The 21,601-nt window shown below is 39.0% G+C and overlaps 1 protein-coding gene across 3 annotated transcripts in view; it reads right to left on the reverse strand.

Annotated features, from left to right (window-relative positions):
* Positions 1-720: 720 nt before the first annotated feature.
* TRABD (TraB domain containing) overlaps positions 721-21,601 on the reverse strand; it is a 29,874-nt gene continuing 8,993 nt past the window's right edge. For 2 of the 3 annotated variants that reach the window (XM_053942275.1, XM_053942276.1), the window contains exons 2-10: positions 17,998-18,060; positions 15,766-15,844; positions 13,022-13,188; positions 12,019-12,159; positions 7,007-7,117; positions 5,470-5,609; positions 4,038-4,210; positions 2,298-2,409; positions 721-1,050 (exon numbers count right to left, since the gene is read on the reverse strand). In XM_053942275.1, coding sequence (XP_053798250.1) covers positions 879-1,050; positions 2,298-2,409; positions 4,038-4,210; positions 5,470-5,609; positions 7,007-7,117; positions 12,019-12,159; positions 13,022-13,188; positions 15,766-15,844; positions 17,998-18,021 — 1,119 coding nt within the window. In that variant the 5' untranslated portion in view covers positions 18,022-18,060 and the 3' untranslated portion in view covers positions 721-878. Of the gene's footprint in view, positions 1,051-2,297; positions 2,410-4,037; positions 4,211-5,469; positions 5,610-7,006; positions 7,118-12,018; positions 12,160-13,021; positions 13,189-15,765; positions 15,845-17,997; positions 18,061-21,474; positions 21,579-21,601 lie in introns of those variants that run through there. The other variant, XM_053942277.1, reaches the window with a different exon arrangement.

Consider the following 21,601-nt stretch of genomic DNA (forward strand, 5'->3'; position numbering starts at 1 on the left):
GGAACCAGCAGGATTTGGCTAAATAATACAGTTTAAATAAGCTAATCTAAAGGAACAGAGCGTCCTGTAAACATCTGACACAAACCACACTGCATTCTGATGGGGTGGCTATACCTTCTCTATGCAGGAGAAAAACAATTCAACTGGTGTTGGTAACAAGGGATGCAATCTAAAGGCAACATTCCTGTTCTTCAGTAAGGCTTGTAAAAAATTTGAGCTGTGTACGTATGACAGCCTGTACAATTCTGAAATTTCTGGAAAGCTCTTAAGTTTAAAAAAAGCCTACATGTTTTAGGTAAAAAACACACATTGAGAAGATGTCCTTTTAAATTATGTGTAAAAGTGTCTGGCACCAGAAATAAACACTTGGTATTATTATACCTAAGAAAGAAAGCAAAGAATCACTCAAGTGTCCCTGAACTTCAGAGGAGATGCAGTCAATTAGGTTACTTTGTGTTGTTCTTTTCTCTGGAAAAGGAGCCATGAACACACACCCTTTAAGCTGCTTGTACTACATCATCAATTTTATATATATATATATATATATATATATATATATAATATATAATGCATATATATAGTATACATGTATATAGTATGCATATATAATATATATATATATATTTGCATACACATTTCTTTTACCTCAATCTGGAATCATCTGGTTTCATGCAACACACCTATCAAGAATCAAAACTATTAATTAGATCATAGCTGGTGTAACTTTAATATCAAATCCTTTATTATATAGTGATTGAGTGTTGCTCAGCATCAATCAGCTCTGACTAGAATCCTCATCCTTCAGTTCAGTTAATGCGTTGCCTCCATCACCTTTTCCTCTGCCACCTTCTTCACACAGAGCCTCTCCTTGTTGTTCACTACTGAGGCACCTCTGTCAGCCTCTGAAGATAGCTCTGTGTTGCTGGCATTGAGAGAACAAACTGAACTGTCCTGTGACCTATTCGGTAGCAGCCATATCCCAGCAGTCCAAAAAATGTTGCTTTTAAAACAAATTTGAAAATCTTACTTGAAGCTGATGGAGGAGGCACACTGAAACAAAATATAGAAAACAATATTAGTATTTGCAATGGCTGGAAACAGTTGGAATTTTCCAATTAAAAAAAAAGGGATCTTTTCTCCCCTTCCTCCCCATAGAGCAGGAAATTTTCAGGTAGCAGATGCATCATGAATGAACAATGTATTCTTTCATGTTCAAGGGCTACATACAATTAAATAACAATAAAAATTAATAAACACTAACAAAGCATTTGCTACTTATGCCGCTCTTAATGGCTAGGAACTTTTACTTGTCCATCACCCTGCCAAAATAACTAAGTCAATATTCACACTTTTTTGAAGAACACTAAAAGGGAATATTTAGCTTTTCACAGAGCTCCTTTCAAGTCTCTGCACTGGCCACCTGAACCAGGAAGGCAGAAGACAATAGGGACACCAGGTCTACCGCCCAACATTCAAGCAGTCTCACTGTGGGCATATCAACCAAACAGTTAATATTACCTTCCCAATAAAGTTGACTTTGAGAGCACAGCCACATGCACGTGCAGCCCTGCACCCTCACTAACAGGCTCTGCAGCAGCTCAGAAGCACCACAGACCAATATTATTAGGCTGTATTATAATCTCTCTTGTATTTCTGAAGTCCTGACCTTTGTGGATTTATGGGATACACATAGTCTGAATGCTTTGGTTCTTCAATTCTGTCTTTTACAAAGCATATACATCTATTTTAATAGGTACTTCAAAGCAAGAATTCACAAGGTACATGGCTTAAACCAGCTCATAATTAGTCAGGTATACACATTAAAATAAGTCATTACTTAGATATACACTTAAAATAGGGTACAAGCAACCCTTGCCAGACACTAAGCTTGCCAGAGAGCCAGCAGTGTCCTGACAAAACAAAAGCTTTAAATCCAATTATTTATATTTACCTAAGTTAGACTAAAAGCCTTGTTCTGTTTTCACCATCTTCAACAGCCCTCATTTGAGATTTCATTTTAGAAGACTTAAACGAGGACCAATTAATTTTCTTTCTAGACAAGAGCATATTCTCATCTCTACTTCCCTCCATATTCAACTATTTTTTTTCCTTTAATTTTTTTTTTCTTTGCTGTCAGCAGAATCTGCAAGCACTGCACAGCAAGTCAGTGAGCTGACAGGGCAGGGATGACAGTAGAGATGCTTCTTCAAGCTGTGACAATCAACCAAAAAAACTCCAAAGAAACTGCTGGTTTTTAGCAAAAGAAGCTGTTACATCAACATGTAGGAAAGCAATACCTCATTATTTCCTGGATCTTTAAGTCAGAATTCCAGTTCTTTTCAATCCCAGGTACGTGACCCATGCCAACAACACCAACTACAACAGATGGGATATATTTTCTAGGTTCATCTGAGAAAAGAGAGATGAAGAGAAAGGAACATATCTGTAAAATAACTAATTTCAAGCTATAAATAAGTAGCCAATGTGTGAGACTACAAAATTGATTTTTCCAAGATATAGGGGCTTTTACTACCACATATTGAAACCCTGTTGTTGCATACTGATCTCACCTACTGCCTCTTTCATTGAAAAAGTCAGCATGGATTCCGGATTTTCAGGAATCATTTATTTAATAAATAGACCTGGCCAGTGCTCATACTTCAGCCTCAGGGTGACAGGCTCAGCAGATGCAAGCTAAATTAACTTCTTTCCTTCTCTGTGTAGGTCATGTTTCTATGCTGCTTATGAGGAACACTCCTGCTCCTTGCCATTCTCCTGAACAGAGAACTTTCTCCGCCACTTTGCAGAGTGGCACCTGGCACACAAAGTTTACCAAGATTTGGGCTCACAATTGGAGAACAATGCTTGAGATCACACCTGTTCTCTAAAGCTCACTGTTAGAGACCTGGCCTCAGCAACAGCAAACCCAGGCCAGCGACATCCAGCAGTTAGCCAGCAACCGTCAGACCAACGCAACATGTGCCAGCTCTCACCCTTACCTCCCATCTACCAGCCATATTTCACAACACCCAAAATGTGGTTTCTGCAAGTTTTCCCCAATGAAAAATATAGCACCATGCCACAGTAAAAATAACTCACAAAAGATCTTCTAAGGAATAATGATCAGGCTGCCTTCCTATGCAGAAAATTCTACATAATACATAAATATAAAATACAAGTTCCACTGTTTTGCTTTAAATATTCACCCTTGATTTTTTCCAGAAAAAAAAAATAAACATGTGAAGAGCAGCCCACTTCAAAATGGAACAAAACTGTATTGAAAACCCTAGAACTATTTTTACACATATTTACCAAATTGTTTTTTCTGAATTTTCTTTTTCTCAGTCTATTCTGGAGTTGCTCTAAAGCAGAACAGCAACTACAACATTGCACTAAAGTGACGACAAACACTGTCTTCTTAAATATTAAGTAAGAGGTAACATACTTCAGTATGCTTATCGATAGGAAGGGCATGCTGATTACATACGGCAGCAGAATACTTCAAAGATTAGACAAATAGTATTTTTCTATATGCCTATATCTTGTTGAAACAGCAGTCACATATGATTATTACTGCCAGATCAAAGTTCCTAACAGCCCAATTTATAATTATAAAAAAACCTATGAAGACTACTGAAATTAGACAATGAACCTATCAAGAAATGAATCCCTCAGCAGCCAGTGACAATAATGAATTTGGTGAGATAACAGGGCAAGCGAGATAGATGACTGTCCCATAGTGTGCTGTCATACCAGATCCCTGCCTTTTGAAAGTTGTCTGGCTAATTAGTACTTACCAGTTTTGAACAGCACAATGAGAAAAGAAACATAATTTAGAGTCTACTGCTCTAGGTGGTTTCAACAGAGGAGCAATACCCCTTTTTAATTTTTTTAAGCATTGTATCTTATGTGACATGTAGCATTCATGAACAGAACATCCCAGATTTCCTGAGAACTGAACTTTGGACCAGTACACAAAGAACATCTTGCTGGTTATAATCTTTAAATAAATGGTTATAATGCTTTAAAACAATTACTTTCTGAAGCTCGAGGTAGTTCTATCTGCTTTGCTGCTTGCTTCAGCATGTAGGTCAAGTAAATATCTCGTTCGGAGACAATCGTTCGATGAAGATCAGGGAATTCTCCAATCATTTCTGCCATCATCTGTTCCAGTAAATCTTTCTGTTTGCATTTCTCCACATCATCTTTACTGAAAGAAAGGTAAGTTTTCTCAGTATCTGTTATGCTTTTAAAGGTCAACACAGACAAACTAATGGATCAAAACAATTGGGCATTACACCTAAACACAGTTCTCTTCCCCCAGTTTTCCTCTCCAGAAGGAAAATAATCTCCATAAACCTGTCAAACTTGATACCTAACAATGCCTCTGCAGTGAAGGAAAGGGAAAGAAAAGAGGTCACTTGCCTTTAGCCAGTTCAACTGGATTTTTTCCTTTCCCCCTGTAAAAGCTGACAACTCAACTCGCAAAACCACTAGGGCTTCAAAGGCAGGAGTTAGCATGGTGCCCCATTTTCAGTGTACATTAATAAGCTTAGAAGAGCCTACACACAGCTCTTCTGAGGAAGCAGATCTGATCACTGAACACACAGAGACTCTACTTAAGGAACAAAAAAGGCACACTGTAATGCACAGTCTGAGGGCATGGAGAAAGATCTGCAGGTTCCTAGTGTCAATCACAGGTCTCTCGCAGGGACGTCAAAGTTATAAACCAATTTGCAGAACAGAAAACGGGCAGGAAATGCAAAATAAGGACTGCAGAAGTAAATTTAATGAGCTTTTACTCTTTTCATAGGTGCTATAAACCCTTCTGTTAGCACCCCTAGGTGTGGGTCATAGCTTGTGGCAATGAAATTATCTGGTTTGACATCACTGTCTATTAAAGAATGATGTCAAACAGGCTTCCTTTAGTTTCCAAGATGAAAAGAAGACTACAAACATCAGCAGGGCAAGCTAAAGGAGAAATGCTAGCTTTCAACAGACACAGAAACATCAACAGACTGACAATTTTTATGTAGAATTTTTACTCCATTTTCCATGGAATCTCATGTTGATGGCTGGATGTGGAACTCAAGAATATACAAATTATTGTACTGAGGCCTTTAGTCTCTCTAATTTACAATATCCACACACAGTGTTGGGAAAGATTTTATTTTCTGCACAATAAAATAATAATAATTTAAAGACATTTTTAAAGTATACTAGGAATTCTTCAGCACCGAATCTTACACTTCACCTGGAAGTAATGCATTGAAAGACAAAGGAAGACCTGACACAAGATCAGAAAGACAGCTTTCACCTCAAAAATACATATTACTGCAGGATAGTTTGTATATTCATCCCTCTCTCATGTTTCATTGCATCAGGTTGGGTACCCTCATACTAAAGTCAAACTGAAGAATTGAATAATCCACCCCAAACATAAAACATATATGGGGTACTTATTCATACCTGATGGGGTCAGATAAGAAGCAAAGGCCCCAGGCAAGCTTGACTTTTTGCCAGAAGGAAAGTGCAGCAATTGCTCTCTTAAATGTAACAGGGATGGGCCGGTCACCGAGGTGGAATTTACAGAAAGGTACTTTACTGGCCTGAAAGAGAAGATACAGATAACTAGTCAAAATTTCATACTGCAGCACAGCACATTCTTATTAACGAACATTAAGGATTCACTGTGTTATACAAGGTATCTTAAAGAAGAGCAAGTGGTGTCATACTTCAACAAAAAAAAATATTTTGGCTTTGCAGTAAATAAAATTTACAATATACTACTACATTACTTCATAAAGGAATAAATCCACTACACAATGCAGTAGGTATTACAGTAAAAACCATTAAATTGTAATGCCACACCCTCGAGGTTACTTGCAGAAGCTTCTGATTATTACTACATAAGGTGACAATGGGGCTCAATGTCTGTCTGGGTCTGAATAAAGTCTAGGTGAACCAACTGCCATCATTTTGCTTTCACCTAGGATTTGACCGGATCATCAGCCTTACAGTTAGTTGGTCATGATAAAAGATATTAAAGAAAGAGCTTGCGAGACAATAACTGATGCCAGATACCGCGTGATAATGTCAGACTTAGCTGTAGCTCACACTGACAAATTTTAGCACAGTACAGAATTTCTAGAAAATTCTTTCCTATGCATAGTTGTTTAAAAATTTCCAGCAATTGCTTTAGAATAGGACAGAGCTAGTTTTTTTTCTTTCCCACTTAAAATGGGAAGCACTTAAAATGTTTCATTCTGGTCTAGAATGCTCAAGAAAATAAACCTTGAAGAAGTTTTCTTTTTATTAAGGATAAATATAACCAAATTATTCCAGATTGTTTTTCAGCAATGTGTCTCAAATTTCTTTACTAGTACATAATTTACATAAAAATAGGAATATACATTCTGCAAGATGGATGTATACACATAAAATAGCGTCCCAGTATTCCCAGACAAAAAAAATAAATAGTAGTGTAAAACAGCCACTATTTAATTCCAGTATCACTGCTGGCAGTAGTACAAAAGGTGACATTAAAAGACTATATAGGACTAACAGACCAGTCAGATATTTCGCTTCCCTAGTCTTTGTAGATGAATGGAACATGTCAGATCTCATTAATCCTTTAGAGCTGGTTTTCATAACCTAAAATCCTGACACCACCAACAGTGGGACCAACATCAATATTCAGAATTCAAAACCAATTATTTAAAAGAAACTAAATTATTAATGAAAACAAATGTCTTCACAAATATCATCAGGAAAAAGCCTTATTTGAAGCCTTTTTTGAATTGCTTTCCTACCACTTATGTCTACAAATCTTTGTACCTTAAGGTACAGTCTGAAGTTGAACATGATTTTTACTATTTCATTGGCTTCAGCAGAGGTATGGCCAGAGTGCTCTTTTCTAGGCAATAACAAAAGGGTTTTATTGAGTTCAACCCTGGAAGCAAAAGGCCAGTAATCTGACCTCAGAAAAGCCATTTCAAGTTCGCACCTCTTTGAAAGCCTCCCTGAATTCTCCTCCTGGGGCCATTCCCAGCTGTTCTGTGATGTGAGCAGAAACCTTCAGAAGCAACATTTGCATCAGTCCAGACATGACTCCGTTCTGGCAGAAGAGGGAGAAAAACATGTTAAAAAAAACAGGCTGACGAATGCACTGTTCACAGAAGTGAAAAAAACCCCATTAATTATTTTAATGAAGAAACAGCACTGAAGCTACATTTTGGAACCAATTCACTGATCAACACAGCCCATATTTCAGTTTTTATCAGTTTACCTCACTGTGTGGCCAAAGTATTCCATCCTTCAACAAAAATATATAGCAAGTTAAGAAAATAAAGGATAGCCAGACTTATTTCAGTCTATATTTACTCTGTCTGCTTGAAGAAAGTGTCTGAATAACTCAATGGCTAAACAGTTCATACTGTGCATTTAATTTTTCTTGACCTATCTGGATACAAATAAAATAAAGGTACCACAGGAACATATTCCATTAAACGTACAGTGAATGCCACGTCCTAGAAATACTGAAGTGAATAGCCAGTGGTATAATCCCAGACAGGTCTACAATAGTGAAAAACACCAGGTTGAGGACTGGTTAGATGCAGAAACAAAGAGAAACTAACGTTGCACAAGAAATTGCAGTGTACAACTTTGGCATACAAGATCTTAAAAGAGATCTTACAGTGTGGAGTATGAGTCAGCCCCATAAGAAGACTGAAGGCTGTCTATTGCTTTTTTGAAGCATGAACACTAGACTTAAAATCAAAACCCTTCTCTTGAAAAATAAAAGAATTCTCCTATGTGTACTTAAGCAAAATTTTCCTTTCCTGACCTTTTAAAAAAGAACAAAAAGAACATCTCAAATCTGACCCTTCTGTCCAGCTCTGGCTGTCCTCAACAAATTATTTTTATTTTTATGATTAGGGCTCAATGAATCAACATTACCTGTCCCAAAGCATAACCTGCACCTTGGTTACACATCTCCGATTTGTCATCAGTCCATAATTCTGCCAAAAGGGGCACTGCCCCTTCCCTCAACAAAGGCTAATTTCCTGCTATATCATCAGCTTCATGCAACTGAACATGAGGCTTTGTAGGATAGCCTGACTTAATACTGGAAGTTACCAGGGAAAGGTCCTGGTCTCCATTCCTTGCTCAAATGACCCACCCTGTGCCAGATCCAATGCTTGTGTGACCTCTCCAAAGGCTGTGGGTGGGTTTGTGCTGTTAAATGGACTCAACAGTCACTGAGGACCAGAACTGGCAAAAGAAAGGTGTTATTTTCTAAGCAAATTCATTACCTGCTTTGTCATACGACAAACTACCAAGCAAGGAAGAAAGTCAAGTGCTGGGCTTCTTGGGCAAGCCAAGGAAGAAACATGAGAAAAAGTGTGCATCCCTGAGATCCAGTTAAAGTGCCTGAGCAACAAAGGTTTCCAAAGTTCAGAAAAGATAGTCACAACCCCTCGCCAAAAAACTAGGATAATGCAGTCTGAAGTTATTTGCTGGCGGATCTCTCCTTCAGGATTGATGAACCTGAAGTTGTATTTTTACACTGTGACAGTAAGATTCATCCTGTTGGCTAATAGAGGAATGCATATTTGAAGTGTTTCCAAGTTGTCTGTGCTCTTAACCTGCATGAAAATTAGTGCCTTCCATATCTGTTTAGCATGAAGGAGATAAAGGGTGACAAGCAGCTGTATGTAGCAGCAACCAGCAACAACTGGCCAACCAGATACTGTCAGGGGATAAAGAGAAAAATGTACAAAAAATGATGAGAGTGAAACAGTAAAGGAGGTTATTATCTATGCTAGATTATTCAGTGTTGTATAAAGAAAAGCTGACCATAAAAGGACATTAAATCCTGAGTGGATGGCAATAATTTTGTAGGTTAGATGCAACAGCCATAAATAAACATAGCAATGCACAAGTATAAAGAAATTTAACTGCACAGGAAGAGGGATGCAAAGCTATTGGCACATAGGAAGGAGAAAGCAAACCACCAATTTTATCATCTCAATGTTCAATAGCAGTCAGAAAGCCAGAAGAATAAGAGAGATTACTGGGAAAGGAACAATAGCAAAACATGAAAGCACTGCTGTACAATCTTTAGCAGACTCCTGCCTTGAAAACAAGATACTTTGACTAGAAAGTGTGCAAAGAAATACGAAACATATGAGAAAAGATTAAACATACTAAATACTCATGAAGCTTGGGACAGGATGACTGAGGGAACATACACTATTAGACACACAACTAGCACAGAGACAGTGAAAAGAGCAGGAAGAGCAAGCAATATCCAGGCAAAGAACACTTATACTATGTATGGGAACACAGCCTATGCAGGAGGGTCTTGGAGCTACTCTTTGACTGCATAACAAGTCACTGATCCAGCACCAAGTGCAGAAACAAGCCACGTGTACTGTCATTCACAATTCTTTTAAAAACCCAAATTCCCATGAAGGGAGGCAGCAGAGCCTTGACACCTGGAGCCTGGAATTAGTTTTTTTATCTACTGCTGCAAGACTGCTGTAGGTTAGACTTCAAAACACAAGTGAAGGTAGCAAGTGAACAGCAGCCTGCTCCTGTCCATAGGGATGTACCTATCATCAATCAATCAATTCATTTTATATCCGTTTTATTGAAGAGGACTATCCCTGTGGGTTACCTAAACACGGAGGGCTGTATTACACAGTGCAAAAGGTGAGTTTTTTTCACTAGCCAGAACCAAGAATACAATATATTCCTCCACAGGTAACTTTAGACAAAAAGAGGTTAAAGCATGATTCTGCTGTCTCCAGCTCACTTTCTCCTCTGTCCCCAGAGCAAGGTTTCTCAACTGCCCCTCTGTGCCAAGAGAAGCAATCTTACAGCCACCAGGAGATGATGTAGCAAAAAAACAAGCCTTTCTCAAACTATCACAGGGCTGTGGTATGGACTCAGAAGGGAGAGTGGAAGCACGAAGACAGGGAGAAGATAAGAAAAAACCTGTCTTATCAGTTTGGTTTAAGCCAACTTTTACTGCACATCTCCAGGTTATCCACATTTAAACCAGATACCAGTCTGCACCATGTTGCTTTGCTTAATGGAAAGCAAACAGGTACTTCTCTGCAACCAGCTGTAAGGGTTTTGAAATTCAAGGAGGAGCTAAAGGAAGCTCAATTTCCAGCTTCAATTAAGAGCAATTAAATAAATTTTAGTGCTTAATATTTATGTAAGTGATTATAAAAAGACAACATTTGGGCTTTTTTTTCCCTCATTTCCAATATTAAAGATGAAAGTTGAAAGCAGCTTTGACTTTTAGTGTAGCTTTTGGGCCTGTCTCATTTCAATTAGAGGAGGCAACTAAGGCATAACTGAGCAACTTACCAACTGGTCTGATTTTTATCAGAGGAAAACAAAGACACTATAATTTGGCATGAGACAGTTGGACTGTTCCTCCTGGTTTTCTCTATATAATCCATACTGTTAGTGATTCAAAGGGGAAAGGTTGGGGGTATTTTTTGGTTGAAACCATAGACAGAGAAATACTTTCTTTAAAAGGCCCAATGTTCAAATTTTATTATTTGCATTATTCCTGCAAATAAACTAAAGGAGACTAATACTGAGCTATAAGAATAGGAAGGATCCTTGTAATGTTCTCTAGCTTTTGAGCCAATAGAGTCTGTGTTTTCTTCTGTCTGCATGCAAGATCACTTCAAGCCCTGGTAGGAAGTGGTAACTACAAAGCTGCCAATGTGACTTTACATCACAGAGAAAAAAAAGTCTGCTATTTTGTTTTCATTGTCCTTTTCCTCTTAACACAACATAAACTGTTTGATTTAGCTTTGATATGAAGAAAAAAAGTTTCTGTGCCTGTTCACAAGATCAGAAGACCCCCAGCTATGCTGTTCCAGTTGTGAACATGCATTTTGGCTACATGCATCAGAATAATCCATCTTACCTAAGATAAACAGATAGATGCAGCAATTCATGCAACATGCAAGTGTTTTGCAGTGTATTTTCCTTTGATAGGGCATAAATGAAGAAAACAAGAAAGATGCATTATTGCCTAACTCTGTGAGTCAGAAAGCCAGCTCTGAGACCTTGTGTGTGAACACACACACTGCATAGCCCTGAGCCACTGCAAGTGCTTCTGCATGCATGCAGATTATATTCCTATGGAGGGGAGGGTACAGTCCTGGAAATTCCCCAATTACATCAATAAAGCAAGTCCAATATACAGTTAGCACACAATCAAAATAACAATCTACGAATTTCTTCATCCAACTGGACACTGAAACTCTTTACTATTGACCACACACTGCCATTCTAATCAAGTGTCCTGTCATTTTTAAGTCAACTTTGTGTTGTTGCACTGTGCCTAGCTTAAAATCACCCAAATGCAAGCTAGCTAGGTAAAACTGCAAAAATACAGGACTTTTTTTTGTACACACATCCAGACATGTCCACAAACTGCCAGAGTAGTTATAATTTGAATAGAATCCCACACTTTTTAGCCCATTTTTCAAATTTTTCAAATTCCCCTTCATGGCCTATTGTCAATTAGAAACTACTCCAAAGACAAGTGGATAAGTAGGAATTAAAGAGCAACACACTAGGATAAGGAAGGAATGCAGCAAAACAGAAAACACCAAAATTAAGTGCTCTTTAAATAGCTGTGATACCGATGCAGATTTCAGGAATAATAATCACATTTAAATATATTAGCAGACCATTACAAATTGCAAAGTTAGACTTGTGTCCTGCAAATGGAGCAGCTGTTAAATGCAGGAGGATTCCTGTCAAGGTCAACAATTTGCCCAACCAATCCCATTGTGAAGAGAAAGTCCTCAATGCTCCATCTGAAAATAGAAAAAACACCCAAACCTAGCTTTGGCACTGTAGTAGTACTCTCACCTACATCAACAGTATTAGATTCCCAGCTCGGGGGAACACTAGCTCTGATTGCAACTTGACAAATTGCTCAACATAAACCTTTAATTCTCACTGTAGGAATCATACCTGCTTTATAGCTTGTTGAAGTTTTTCCAGATTTATTTCTTTGGCTTCTTTTAGTAAAGTCTTTTCATCCATCTTTAACATAGAAACTCTGTACTGGCACAGTTCCACTACAACTACATCAGGCTGCACTTCTTGTATTGTCTGAAAAAGATGAATTTATTTATACTGCTTTAGAAAGGAATAAACAGAAATGCAGCCAATATCAACATTTTAAAGAGAAAAAAGACCTTAAGATCACATTCTAATAATAATTTTCAATTAAAAAAACCAGTAGAATAGTAAATAAGAGTTCTCCAAATAACTATGCATTGACAACAATATTACGGAAGGTGACAGCAAAATGTCTTAGTTACTGGATGCTTTGGGACAGGATAATGGTGAACATACTTTGGTGGGAGGGGAGCAGGGAAGAAACACTTCATGTTAAACTTTTCACATTCACAAAATTAATTTGACTGTTCTCTGTGGTACTTTGCTATCTGAGTTAGAATACGCTTTGTGTCAGAACTGTCAACCCTGCAACCCTGATTCTTACAAGATTCCTCCCCTTCTAGCTCCTAAATAAAGGCACTCTAAACTGCAGAGTTTGCAGGAGGTACAATATGAAATAGTTCCTACTTGCACTAGGGCTTCAGACCTATTTGCAGCTTGAGAATGGAATCCAAGTTTTGTGCAGCATGGTTTTACAGCCCAATACTATCCTGGCAATGTAAGCTTCACAAGTGAGATTTCTTCTTTCAACACTGATGCTGTATCTGCCTTTTTTATTGAAGGGCAAGTAAAAATACTGGCCTGGGAGAGCAATATATTGTATCAAAAATTATTACTGTAACATGTCAGCTTCTTATCCCATAGTGCAGTTAGCCCTCCAACAGCCAATTATTAAAAACAGAGCCTGAAGGTTACAGCACAAAACCAAGTCAGAGAGCTGGACTTCATTCTACTTAGTGCTAAGTTGAAATATTACAAAGATACTGCTGAAGGGCTCACACTGAGTATTTACCTTTACTACATCCTTTTTGCTGCTGTCACTGAAGTGGGCTGTTCCAACTACATATACTTTAGAACCATCCTCAGTATCAAGCTCAGTCACAGTGCTTGGTAAAGCAGGCCTTTTCTGCCTCTTCTTCAACTTCATCTCCAGGAGAATTTTAAATGCATCTGCATCAGCTATAAATGTAAAGAAAGATAGAAAAGAAAAGCACACATGATATAAAGTGCAGGTAAGTAAGCCAGAAAATAAAAATGTCGCCACTAAACAGCAGAGCAGAGCTAAAAGGCCATTGATTTACCACTGTAATCTTACATTCAATTCTGAAGCTACATCATTGAGAGTGCCATCACTGGAGAGGCTGCCTCCAAGCATGGGTCTCAGTCCAGGTTTCCTACCCTGTGGACACTGGGACAGGTTGTCCACGCAGTTCAGTAAGGGAAAGAGAGAAGCTGTGTGGCAGGTGAGGTGGACAGAGAAGCAAAGAATACTTAGAAAAGGTATACACTAAATTAGAGAAAAAGAAAAAAAAAAGCATTTCTTAAATTCTAAACCCAAAGTGCTCCATTTTGGGGTTCTTATCTATATAAATGATAGCAATACATGGACACTGGTGTGAATATGATGGCAAAGTCACCTCCACATATTGGCACATATAGGATACCTACAGTACCAACCTTAGCCTTTTCTGTGATTAACACACCAGGGATCAGTACACAAAGGAAAATTAAACCTTAAGAGGTATTTAGGTCAGGAATCCAGACATTCTTCCATAGATTCAACAAGTATTTAAGATCAAAATGGTATAAAGTGAGTTTAGCTCCTCTATATCAAGCCTGCTGAATGGAAAACAGGAGGATCTATCAGCTCTGTCAGAGATGCTCATTGCCAGATAGCCTCATTGACTGAGACAGAGAAGCTTTAACTCAACATCAATGGGAAATTAAAGTAACTTTGAATGAGTCATCTTAAAGCTGTAATGCATCTTAGGAAAAAAAAGTATCAAGCAGGAAAGCAGAGTTTTGTTTCCAACCAACTCTCTTTCTCTGGCAAGCTGCTGCACAAGTTAGCAGAGGTCTCAAGTAGTCTCCAGAAGCCTGGAATAGGATCATAAGCCCAGAGGAACAAAAAAAAAAAAAAAAAAAAAAGATTAGTGAACAGTTTGTAGGCAGGAAGTCAAAGATGCAGATAAATTACAGCCTCCTACCAGACATTCATTTTATGAATCTGGTTTAACTGTGTGACAAAACAACCCCAAACCAAAAACAAACAAAAACCCCAACAAATTAGAAGGAAACCAACCAAACAAAAGAGAAAACCCAAACAAAAAACTAAAAGCAACCTTTCAACATCCTTCTTAGCATTTTAGCAACCTACTACTTCCCGGTCAATACCCAAGAACATGGTGTGCTGCAATCAGTACTGTCTGAGCTACGACAATGTTGCTTCAAAACAGATGGTGATGCTGAGGAGGAGGTAAGAAAAACATGACTGAAAAAGGAAGTAGAGGTAAGGCTGTTGCATTTGTAGCACTCTCAGTCATATAATTATAAAAGCAGCCATAGCAGACGAACAAAAACCCACCTAAGCAAATATCTTACCTCCCACTATGGTCAAAGGTGAATGCCTAATGGACAACATAATACATGGGGAAGTGTGTGTAATACCTATCTCAAATACTTTCCTAGCCTAAAGCCATTTATGGTTCAGATTCCCCCAACTGAAAAGTGGTTTCTACATATTTGGTAACCCTTAAAGGGTGTGATTTCTATTTATTTTTGAAGCTTTCATCTCACACATATACTCAGTACTGGACTGAATAATGTTTCACATGAAGAAAAAATGTGATAGTGGTACTGCACCAGATGTTATAATTTAAGGACACGATTAAGGAAAACATTCTCAGGAGCAGCTATGGTTTTTATTGAACAAACTTCTATATCTGGAGGAAAAAAAAAGCAACATAAAAAAATTAATCTGCTTCTTTACGTCTGCATACACCTCCCACAGCTTTAGTCAAGGCTCTGTTTGCTCCCATTAAAGCTGAGATCCCTAGGAATTATTCAGAAGTGTTACTGTTACACACTAATTTGCCCTGAGGTGGTTCAGAGCCTATTATCTGCCAGAAAGTACAATCTGAATGTTCCTATTGTTATAAATGAGCACTGGATATATTAATATCATAAAAGTGTATCAATATAGATGAAGCAAATCCTAAGAAGCCTTTGTTTTTTCCTCTTGAGAAAGAAATGCCTGTCATTATCTGATCTTACCAATAACAGGTAAGAAAAGATACTCTTCCTGGTCTTCACAAGACAGTTTTGGTTGGAATACTTCTATTGCCACATCTTGCAGGCTTGCCAAAACATTATCATGCTAGCATGGGCAAAGCATTCCACTTGGGACAACTCATCACCATCATATCACTAGATGCCAGACTGTCAAAGCAAACATATACTCATGCATCACTGGCTTAGAAACCAATAGCTAAGCTTAAAACAATAGCTGAGTGTATCTATTAAATCTAAAAATATTTACTTTTGAAAGTATGGGATCAGCAAGCTGACAATCAATATGTCATTGCTCTTTCTAAATTTGATTTACACAACTGGGCCTTGAAACAAATCACGAACTTCACTTGCATCTCCCTTTTTTGCCAACAGCCCTGTCCTTTTTAGGTAAGGAAAATGTGAGGACATTTAGTTGAATACTCCTTCCAGTATGACACACCCTCCCCAGTCAAACCAGAAACATACAGATATTCTGCGAGATACTTGACGTTTCCTTTGGGCCATCTTCTGGTGCATCGGAGGACGACATTGGATCTGCAGCAGCCTGTATGAAACAAATTCAAAAGGAGGCTGGGAATTATAATGGAATGTTTCAATACATCTTTCCCTTTGTGAGTTTACTCAATTTGAACGTACTGATAATATTCAAGCAAGTAAATAATTTAAGCAGTGTCACAGCTCAAAACATCTGTGATTTCACAACTATTTTTTCCTAGCTGCATGAGTATGAGAAAGAACATGTAAAAAACCGACTACTTCATGTCTATTTTAAGAGATAATATTTATACTTTACATGGAGTTTTAAAATAAATGGAATTCCAGATAAAAAGAACAAATTCATCTCTAACACTACTACGGTACTACAGCTACTACAGCACTTTGTGTTGAAAATGAAAATATGCACTGATTATTTTATACCATTTGACCCAACTACCAGTCAGCATTAGTCTGTCAGGAGTCTGACAAAGTTCATCAGTACTCACAAGACTAAACACATCCATTCTAGAAGAGTCAGGCCAAGTATTTGATGGAATAAGGCAATTACACAATATGCACATGAAATCTTAGAAAGTTCATGTGCATGTTGACTTTATACATATCAGAAATCAAAGTCAAAAATATACAAGGCATCTGCAGAGTTTTGCTCTCTAAAGGAACAGAAGGAAATTGAAAAGATTCTCGAAGACTGACTCTTCAATATTATCCCTGGAAGTCTATGATACAGGTCTTTGGCTAACAAAAATCTTTCTTATTTTTAATTAACCAGCAAGTTTTAAAACCTGGGCATAGAACTCAAACAGTTTCAGTCATTCAGCCAATGTCATTCAAGCCAGAGACGCAGAGTTAGTGCAGGAAAGACTCAGGAATAAGGGAAAGCTAAATTATAAACTACCTTTAGGCAACTACCTTAATTCAAAGTTTAATCAGGATGATTATTGGAAGAATTTGGAATTTCTGAACAACATTAAGTAAAAAAGTTAGAGACGGGATGACAACCCATCATCATTTAAGTACTTTCCAAAAACAATATTAATGAGTCAGCAAGCAGGCAGCCAACCTCTCCTGAAGGATATCAGATTTTTAGCTGAAATGACTGGTTTATGTACTTTGCACTTAACCTGGTAAGGTTTAAAGCAAGGCTGTACCAAGCACACCCAAATGTTAAGAGCTTTCTATAAGAGTAATTATTTTCTTCTTGCATTCCATTATGCCAAACAGGAATTTTGAGAAAATAAATCCTGAGTGTCTTATTGTGGCCCTACTGAAGGCAAAGAAAAATTTATGATACATTTCATGGACTAAACTCAGAAAGTACAACAGCTTTACAGTGCAAAGTTTAAAATAGTCACAGCAACACATCATCCTTTCAGTACCAAGCAGAAGTCTGTTCATTGACAACTGCAAACTGCAATTACACTGCAAATTGCAATTACATTCACAAATCTAATTTAACACCAGCTCAGCTTTTGATCACAACATATGGCTTGACTACTGCTTGCATACGTTAAATCTAGTCACAACAATATTTTGGAAAAATTTATCCATCTGTAACATATGGAATTAATCCTATCACTTATGCTGGCTTTGTCATCACAACATCACAACACTGCAATGAGCACAGCACTAAGCCACCACATTAGGAATCTGTTGTTCTTTTTTTTTTTATTAACAGGACAAAAGAACCAACTTTCTTATACTTCATAGGATAAAAATTTCCTGAGCTTCACCTGTTATACCAGAAAAAGGTTTTGAGATACATGGGTATGAAAGAAGAAAAGGAACAGAAAAGATAGAAAAAGCATCTCAGTTTAATTTGGCAAGGAACTTCAGCCATGTACAATGAGATTATTTGTATATAAGCAATTTCTGTAATTTACTCACAAAACCTTTTTCCTCCTAAAGGTTTAATCTCATAGGTTAGGCGATTTTATGCAATTCCTTACTTGCATGTAGAATAATAGAAAAGGCCCATTTTAGCTTTTGCAACTGAAGGGAAAGAGAACCTGAAAAGAACCTAAATGTATCAAGAACAATAGCACTCAGCTCTCCATCTCCATTTTAAAAGGGGTCTCACACTGGCATTCTCAGTCCTAGGACTTTGCAGAACTTGCCCAAAAATAAGTGGAAGAACCTGGCTGATTCAGTTGACCTTTCCTGCGATTGTATTGAGATGCAAACTTCATTTCCAAGTCCTACCTCAGGCTGTTGCTCCTCTTGCATTCCTGCAGCGTATACTTATTTTCACCAGCCACACAAGAACTGTAAGAAGTAAAAAGAGATGGGAGAGAATTAAAAATTATTGGCATAACCCAGAACATTTGCTCAAGAACTGTCTGGGGAAAAAACCAAAAAGCAAAACAAAACAAAAAAAAAAGATGTGCCTCTACAGTCTCTAATATAGGCTGAAGTAATAAAAAGCAGCAAACTGAAGAGGCACAAATGTCACCTCCAACTCTACTGCCACTAAGAAAACCAGAACAAACAGCAACTCCCGCAGCGGTACGTAAAACCAGCCTGTTTCAGTATGGCTCTTGAGGTGGCTCAAGCCAGAGAACAGTTTCTGCAATAGCAAAAATCTTGCTCAACTTAGTCAGTAGCTCTGTCTAGCTCATATCAACTACATCAAGACAGTTTTTAGGCAGATTTTAGGAATCCTCTATATTTCTAGGACTTTACTGCTGCACAGAATAGGAGAGCAGTCACAATCTTAATATTCAACTATAGTAATACATGTTGTTTTATCTTCATCGTGTGACCACATATATTTATAAATATGCCAGGGTTAAAAGATCAGTCAACCAGTATCTGTGTGACAAACCCATGAAACTAGGTTTTCAAACCCTTGCTGAATGGTTTCTGTGTTTTAGTTTAACAATAGCGATGAAGGAATCATAAAAGTCCAAAGTTCTCCCTGAAGCTGGCAGAGTGCTGTGATTAGACTTGGGTAGTACTCTGAGGCAATTCCACAAGACACCGAATGCATGACTAATGCTCATTCTGCTTATTCTCACTGCCATCCCACTAATATTGAAGCACTCAAAGAAAGTGCTGCTTCTTTACTACAGCATTTTGGGCTAACTCCATTTGAGCTGTTTCACAGTACATGTGATCAGTGTTTTGTTTCATTTTATTAAATAGAGAGCAATCCTGAACAACTTATTCATAGAATACGTTTGCAGTCCCGCTCTGAGGAGTGGACAGACAAGTCTGGCTCCTGCCCTATGGCTAGATGAGGTTGGAGAAAAGCTGGCTGGCATCTGGCTGACAGCATACTTCAGCATACAAATGTGATGGCAATGGCAAGCCTCCCCCTTCCCCAAATAAAAAAAGTCTCCTGCAGTCGGATTAGCGCTCTGCATTCCAGTTTCAAGAAAGCCATTTTGCTTTCTGTCTTTGCTTAAAATACATTTCTTTAAAAGATCATGTGCCTGGGCAGTATGAAGCAAGTGTAATTTTGTCCACTGGCACATCTCCCACCATGCAGCAGGGATTTCAGGAATTTGGGCCTCCTTGCTGTCCACTGCTCATGGTCAGCCAGCAAACCCAAGATCACAGCTGCAGGCTGGGCAAGAAAAAAAGCAGAGTGGCCAAAATCCTGGCTTCTGCATGGTCTCTGGAGCAGAATCCCCATGAAATCCAACAGATTCCCATAGCTTGAGCAGGCAACAGCTACAGACACAACTCCTGAGCTGTGAGGCAAATACCTCATTAAAACAAAAAAACCCACACTGCACACAGTCCAAGAGGTTCATTAAAACAAACTATTAAAAACATGCAAGAAGTCTGCACAGGCAACATAAGCACTCCAGTGGTTGTGCTACAAGGCACAATGTCATTTTAAAACCAGGACCCTCTTGCCTTCCAAGGAGTCAAGTCAAGGAAACCTAGATGTCAGAGTAAGCTGAAATGGCAGGTGAAGCTGAACTGCTCTTCTGCTTCAGTATTTCCACAATTTACGAGTGGTGCGGACAGATCTAAAGCAGTACAGCAGAAGGAAAGCCCTGCCTTGAGACCTGCAACCTGAATGGGACACACCAGCCCACAGACACCTCACTCCAGACAGTCTGTCAGTTTTGTGGAGTTAAGTAAACTCAGCACCTCTTTTTATCCTGTCCTGTCTCTGACAGACTGGCTTAACTACTTGTTGACTTAGGCAGTAAACCACACTGGAAAGCAGGCTCAGTTAAAAAAAAACATCACTTCCCCCTCCCCGCCCCAACTCTACCAAGGCATTTTTTTAGTTCAGCTGATCAGACAGCTGCAGGAAGAACTGCAGCACCAAAACTTGAGGAACAGCATGAAGCAGAGATGCTGAAACCAACTGCCCTCTGAGAAAATACTTGTTCAACCACAGCATCACTCAGAGTGTACCAATACTCTGATGCTCAGCCCTGGGCTTGGTTCTCAATTGGTTTGTGTGCAAAATACCACAGTGTTTTTCTGTCAGTGAATCAGCTGGCCCAAAATACAACCTAAAGCTCTAAGCTTGATTAAGGTCTGCTGGCATTTGAAAATATGTCTCTTATCTACAGAGTACTCTTCAAACTAATGAACTGCAAGTTTCGTTTTAAAAATAGCTTCCTCTACAGAAGCACTACACGGTATTTTTTCCCACTAAGTGACATTTTAGAAAACATCATCCCATTCTCACCACTAACTAAATTATATGTCTGATACTGGTGGGGGTGTGGGAGAGATTTTTGAAGTTTACTCAAGCTAACTAGCACCAGTTTTTAACTGACCTATACCTTTGGAGAAAACAAGCTGTTTGTTTCCAGCTCACTGTTTCACTGCAGTTTCCAGCTCCAGCCTCTGCAGGGAATCCATGGAACAATACTTCCATGGCCAGATGAGAGAATGTGCAGCCACAATGACAGGCAAGTCTGCCACTGTTTTCTTCTAGGACAAGTGGGCCCATGGGAATCTCATGATGTTTAATAAGTGCAAGGTACTACACCTGAGTTGGGGCAACCCCCCCCATTGTCAATACAGGCTGGGGATGAAGGGACTGAGAAAAGCCCTGCTGAGAACTTGTGTAGCATCCCATGAACTCTCTGCTCTCAGCCAATTCCCAAGTCCTCTGCGCTGTCGATGCCAGTGACTACCATGGAGCAGTCCTCCTGGGGGAAAAGACAGACTCCCACCTGGACTTCCTCTGGTTTCTCCTTTCCCTGTTCCCTCACTGGTTGGATACCCCTGCTGGCTGCACCCTGCCCTGCCCTTAGCTCCATCCCCCAGCCCTTCCCCCCTTTCTCGCTGGGTTTCCTTCAGTTTCATGTGACCTCGCTGGACTAAAACCTTGCAAAAAGAGCCTTTCTTGCCTCTCTCACTGAGCCAGGTGCAGTGAGTGTGGTGTGTGGATCTGACTGCATTGCCTGAATGTTTACCCAACTTGCTTTTTTGCAAGAGAGGTTTGTTGGGAACAGATACTAGACAGCAGCACCCACCATCCATCTCCTGCGTTTTTAAATTGGAGGACGCTGATGGATGAGAGGCCAGATACAATCTGGCCATGTGCACTTGCAGCACAGAAAGCCAACTGTGTCCTGGGCTGCATCCAAAGCAGCATGGCCAGCAGGGCAAGGGAAGTGATTCTGTCCCTCTGCTCTGGTGACACCCCACCTGCAGTGCTGCATCCAGCTCTGGGCTCCCCAGCAAGGGAAGGACACTGACCTGTTGGACTGAGTCCAGAGGAAGCCACCAAGATGGTTAGGTGGCTAGAGCACCTCTCCTCCAAGGAAAGACTAAGACAATTGTGGTTGTTCAGTCTGGATAAGAGAAGGCTTTTTGGGGTGACCTA

Source organism: Vidua chalybeata, chromosome 5 (genome assembly GCF_026979565.1).
Source record: "Vidua chalybeata isolate OUT-0048 chromosome 5, bVidCha1 merged haplotype, whole genome shotgun sequence".
NCBI lineage: Eukaryota > Metazoa > Chordata > Aves > Passeriformes > Viduidae > Vidua > Vidua chalybeata.